Source organism: Sinocyclocheilus anshuiensis, unplaced genomic scaffold (assembly GCF_001515605.1).
Source record: "Sinocyclocheilus anshuiensis isolate Anshui unplaced genomic scaffold, SAMN03320099.WGS_v1.1 scaffold183, whole genome shotgun sequence".
NCBI lineage: Eukaryota > Metazoa > Chordata > Actinopteri > Cypriniformes > Cyprinidae > Sinocyclocheilus > Sinocyclocheilus anshuiensis.
This window is the reverse complement of record NW_015548309.1, coordinates 340,949-347,051: the sequence shown is the minus strand read 5'-3', so window position 1 is coordinate 347,051 and position 6,103 is coordinate 340,949. Positions and strand designations below refer to the sequence as shown.

General features: G+C 35.7%; 1 protein-coding gene across 1 annotated transcript in view; it reads right to left on the bottom strand.

The window, feature by feature from the left end:
* Positions 1-6,103, bottom strand: part of LOC107656244 (tetraspanin-12-like) — a 17,252-nt gene that overhangs the window by 4,709 nt on the left and 6,440 nt on the right. Inside the window, exons 5-7 of the mRNA XM_016444004.1 lie at positions 4,638-4,703; positions 1,112-1,219; positions 585-728 (exon numbers count right to left, since the gene is read on the bottom strand). Of these exons, the coding sequence (XP_016299490.1) occupies positions 585-728; positions 1,112-1,219; positions 4,638-4,703 (318 nt within the window). The remainder of the gene's footprint in view (positions 1-584; positions 729-1,111; positions 1,220-4,637; positions 4,704-6,103) is intronic.

The window sequence follows — 6,103 nt, the reverse complement described above, 5'->3', positions numbered from 1 at the left end:
GAGACTGGTTTTCCTTTGCTAAAGTAAGGAAACTTTGCTTCCTTTGCTCCTATAAACAAACTCGCGAGACTAGCATATCTCAGAGGCGCGCGCGCTGCGCATACATCATACGCCTTCCGCCGGAACGCCTTCTCCGTATGAAAGATAACGGAAGTGAGAGAAAAGTGTTTATTACGTTTGAAATATGGATATTTTTCTTACAAAAACGCATGGATTCACTACAGAAGGCCTTTATTCACCCCCCTGAGCCGTGTGAGGCAAGTTTTATTATGAATGCGCACGCTTTATTTGACGACTTGTGGACTGTTCAACTGCAACACCCGCTGACTGCAATGATAGAGCTTGGAATAGCCAGGACAATTTTTAATATAACTCCGCCTGGATTCGTCTGAAAGAAGAACGTCATATACACCTAGGATGCTTCGAGTGTGAGTAAAACACAAGCCAATTTTCATTTTTGGGTGAACTAACCCTTTAATTATTGAAATAGCCAAAATCAAAATTTAAAACAGCAAAATCATCTTCATCCGGCCTAGAATAATAATGTAAACTTTTTGGGGGTTACAACATCAAAATAAGCTAACCTCCTGGTAAAGGTCACTGAGGTCATGGTAGTGGGCGTGGCGGGCACATCCTGGATACTGATTGGAGCAGCAGGAGTCAGGTGGCCACTCCATCTCTGTCATTTCCAGCCAGTCAGTGAAGTAGATCACTCCACAACACTTTAACTGTAAGGCAGGTATGAAAATTAGTAATTGACAGTGATGATGTTTTCGTAATATTTGCATACTGAATTGCGATTGGCCTGTGTAAAGAGAGGAACAAAAGAAATTTGTCAAAGAACCAATGATACTCATAATATACAAAGGCAGGTTTATTAGACAGCTAAACTGGGAAGAAAGCTAGAGAAGCTCTTTTTGTTCTGCAGTGAAGAAAAAGATTTGTCTTTCAAGATTTCAAGATCAAATGTTTCACATTGACAGAATGGCTTGGCTTAGCATTTTCGCTTTCAGTGACAACAGTAGAATTACTTAACACCATCAACTTGTCTCATAGCGGCTGGTTAGGTGTTAGATGAGCTGTTATCCTGGTGATGATTTTGACATCTCACCTCTGTTTGTAAAGAGTTCCAGGCATGTGTGAGCCACTGGTAGCGCTGCAGGCCGAAATGAGGCATACGAGACTTTAGACTTATCATATCAGACCTCTGTACCATAGGCTGAAGAGAGAAAGAGAGGCGGAGTTATGGAGAAATATTCATGAAGAAATCATTTCACAATTTTAAAAGCCCTGAATCGGTCCCTTGTGATTTCGTAATGACATAAAATCAATTTCCTACACTTTCAGCAATTACGTTTTCTAAATAACAAAAACAATGTGATTTCCAGGCAGTTTAAAGGACCATCCACACGCCCACGCTTCCGATTTTAGGCTCTCTTATGACCAATTTATTGGCTAGTTATGAAATGCCCTATTCACAAGTGTGTGCAAGTGTTGTTTATATACTTGTTGGCATTTTACAATCCAGTCCACATGAGACACTTCTGTTTTCACACCTCGGAAACTACCGTGATGGGCATATGATATGTACCCACGATGCCCAGGGCTAGATGTGTCATCTCTGTTTTTGCCAGCAAAACTTGCTAAAGCTCATCAGTTTAAAGTCAACATGTAATTACAATCAACTAATATATAGTAATTAGTAATTCATGACTGCATGTTATTCAAAAATAAATTAAAAAAAAGTTTTTTTTTTAATGTATTTGTAATCTTTCATTAGAATATAATAACTTGCTAAACCTCGGAAATTACTTTCCTTTTTGGCTGATGTAATGTAGGCCAGTTTTTCATAGACTCTCAAATATGGTGAATTCCTATTTTCATATATAAAGACCCATACTGTAACCTATACTGTAAAGAAATAAAAATAGTATACATTTAAATTGATAAAATATTAGAAATGTGTGTATATATATATATATGTATATATATATGAAGAAAAGTGTGTGTGTGTATATATATATACAGTGTATATATATATATATATATAGAGAGAGAGAGAGAGAGATAGATAGATAGATATTTCTGGATTATATATATGATATTATCTGTAAAATATTTACTTTCTATTAAGTTGACTTTTTTTCTTAAAATGCTGTTAGATTTAGAGTTATTTTTATTTTTTTATATAAATTATAAAGTCATTTAACCATAAAATCTTTGTATTAGTTTTATTATTTACTTATTTAATTTTTGACACTTTTTTTACAATATTTTTTATTGTTTGAAAACCCCTGAGCTATGCTCGATATTTCTGGATTATATATATGATATTATCTGTAAAATATTTACTTTCTATTAAGTTGACTTTTTTTCTTAAAATGCTGTTAGATTTAGAGTTATTTTTATTTTTTTATATAAATTATACAGTCATTTAACCATAAAATCTTTGTATTAGTTTTATTTACTTATTTTTGACACTTTTTTTACAATATTTTTTATTGTTTGAAAACTCCTGAGCTATGCTCTGCAAGTGGGGGGAAGATGTAGATTTTTAGACATTTGCCCTTGGGATAGCCACTTTTCACAGTCGAATTAAATTCTGATTAATAATTAAGTCTTGTCCTTCATTTTTTCCTCAATAAAATTCAGTTTCACTCCTAAAAACGTCACATTTCGGAAATAAGATGAGAGAATGCCATTTCATGTTGACTTTAAGCCAAGGAAAGTTGGAGTGGATGCACTGTTGATACAACAGCTAACATGTAATCAGACCAGGTGCAGCGGAGTAAACAAGCTCATTGCCCACCCGCTCACCCACACACAGGGGTCACATTAGGCCACAACAGCACAATAGGACCATCACACCCAACAAAGGTTTTTAGGTTGGTGATAAGAGCATGTCTTCAAGCAGAAGCTGTGTATGAGTGAGAGAAGCTAGATTAAAGCTAGGTGTGTATGATATCTTCTGTGTGTGTGTGTGTGTGTCTCTCTCTGTGTGTGTGTGTGTGTGTGTGTGTGTGTGTGTGTGTGTGCGTGTGTGCGTATGTGGGCGTGCGTTCATGTATGCTGGGATCTGAGGTATGGTTTCTCTCAGTTTGTCTCTCGGGAGTTTTGTGTAATTGTGACAGGCTGTTTTCAGAATAGCATACTAGGCATACAATATTTTGCAGTATGCAGTAGATATACTGAGCAAAATATGCAAATATAACAGAACATACTCATCTCATTATACAATCCACTAAACATGACCTTCCATTTTCGTATTTATGTATTAATATAAAATATGCATTTCAAATATATATTAGAATAGATTAGATTAGATTAGATTAGATTAGAAAAATGTATATTTAATATAATTTTTTTTTTATATTTTCAAATATTCTATATTTTTATTTAAAACCAATAAAACTGGACTATTTAGAGTTTATTAATGTTTATTAATATGTTATTAATGTTTTAAAACATTACAATTTTGCCAAACAATGACAAAAATGTAGCATACTACTATCTGAATTGTTAATTTGTTTGCTTAATTTTCCCCATACTATTTAAAAAATATAGTATTCAGGATGGATGCACAGAATGAATGGAACAAAAGAGAATGAAAATTCCAAAAAGATGTTTTGTTTTTTTTTTGCATTCACAGATGCACAGATTTTGTCTTTAGGGCCCTGTGAACTAACACATTCATCTCATCTCCTCCCTTCCTGAAGACAAACACGCTCTGTCTTTCTCAAAATCACTTTAACATGTACATAGTTCCCCTCTGTTGAACACGCTTTGAGAGAGATTATCAAGATGAATGGCAGTGTTAGGAGCCGCATTCAGAGCAGACCCCCGTCTGACAGCTTGTTTATTTGGGAGACTCTAAATATTTGTGGCTGTTCTACTGCTGTGTTAGCATTTCAGTCCATTTGGTCTGTCAGACGCCTGCCACAAAAAATGACAACCTTTTTTCTTCACACTCTTCCCTGCTAATATATGCTGTTCAAATATGTCCAATGTGAACTTGTAACCCCTGGAAGTTCCCAACAAGCTGGCTCATCTGCAAACACGCACATATTTTTCTCGGGGTAGGAGAGGTTACATTCTCTCTGTGACCTCTTGGTTTATTGATTTGTTGAGAGATTTACTCTTCCGCTTTCACACTCACACATTTTTTTGGCTAGTAATGTTACAGAAAACAGGACACGTCGAAATGGATGGATTTCCTTTTCACCGGAACAATTTACACCCCCTTTTTTTTTTAATATTTTCAAATATTCTATATTTTTATTTAAAACCAATAAAACTGGACTATTTAGAGTTTATTAATGTTTATTAATATGTTATTAATGTTTTAAAACATTACAATTTTGCCAAACAATGACAAAAATGTAGCATACTACTATCTGAATTGTTAATTTGTTTGCTTAATTTTCCCCATACTATTTAAAAAATATAGTATTCAGGATGGATGCACAGAATGAATGGAACAAAAGAGAATGAAAATTCCAAAAAGATGTTTTGTTTTTTTTTTGCATTCACAGATGCACAGATTTTGTCTTTAGGGCCCTGTGAACTAACACATTCATCTCATCTCCTCCCTTCCTGAAGACAAACACGCATTCCTGTTTATTCATAGCAGCACGCACCTCGTCGTACGTCCACACTCCGCTGGCCAGCTCCACACAGAATATCACCATCAGACTGCCAAAATACTGCAAACACACACAGATAAAAACAGTTTGGTTAAAAATATCTTCTGAACAATAGGGCAGAAGGAATTAATGTTTATTAATATGTTATTAATGTTTTAAAACATTACAATTTTGCCAAACAATGACAAAAATGTAGCATACTACTATCTGAATTGTTAATTTGTTTGCTTAATTTTCCCCATACTATTTAAAAAATATAGTATTCAGGATGGATGCACAGAATGAATGGAACAAAAGAGAATGAAAATTCCAAAAAGATGTTTTGGTTTTTTTTTGCATTCACAGATGCACAGATTTTGTCTTTAGGGCCCTGTGAACTAACACATTCATCTCATCTCCTCCCTTCCTGAAGACAAACACGCTCTGTCTTTCTCAAAATCACTTTAACATGTACATAGTTCCCCTCTGTTGAACACGCTTTGAGAGAGATTATCAAGATGAATGGCAGTGTTAGGAGCCGCATTCAGAGCAGACCCCCGTCTGACAGCTTGTTTATTTGGGAGACTCTAAATATTTGTGGCTGTTCTACTGCTGTGTTAGCATTTCAGTCCATTTGGTCTGTCAGACGCCTGCCACAAAAAATGACAACCTTTTTTCTTCACACTCTTCCCTGCTAATATATGCTGTTCAAATATGTCCAATGTGAACTTGTAACCCCTGGAAGTTCCCAACAAGCTGGCTCATCTGCAAACACGCACATATTTTTCTCGGGGTAGGAGAGGTTACATTCTCTCTGTGACCTCTTGGTTTATTGATTTGTTGAGAGATTTACTCTTCCGCTTTCACACTCACACATTTTTTTGGCTAGTAATGTTACAGAAAACAGGACACGTCGAAATGGATGGATTTCCTTTTCACCGGAACAATTTACACCCCCTTTATCACTTAGTCATGCAAACAGAACAAGAGTGAGATGCATTTAGAGGCAATTATTAAGTCGTGACAGGATAAAGAGTGTGTGAGAGTGTTTGAGTTAATGTGTGTGTGTGTTTGGCCAGGTCGCAGCACTCGGTGAGAGCGCAGCTGGTGAATAGAGCGACCACGTAACCTAAGCGCCTCTCTCTTCATGTCTTCCCGCTCTCCTCCTGGATTGGTTTACCTATTCTGCTCTCTCCTCCCCCTCCATGCTGGGATTTCTTCAGTTCATCATCATAAAACAGATTTGCTTGACTTCTAAATGTTGCACACTGACACAGCATTTAAAAGGGTGATTGCATAGAAAACCGGATTATCCTTGCTCTTTTGAAATAAAACAGTCCAGCATGTTTACAGAAGCTGGAAAATGGTAGATGACAAGTAATATGGACATGAACTTTTCTTATTTACCATCAAGATTTTAGGTTAAAAATTACAGTGGGGTTGGAAAATGCTTATTTTTTTGTGTATTTTTCTTAATTACA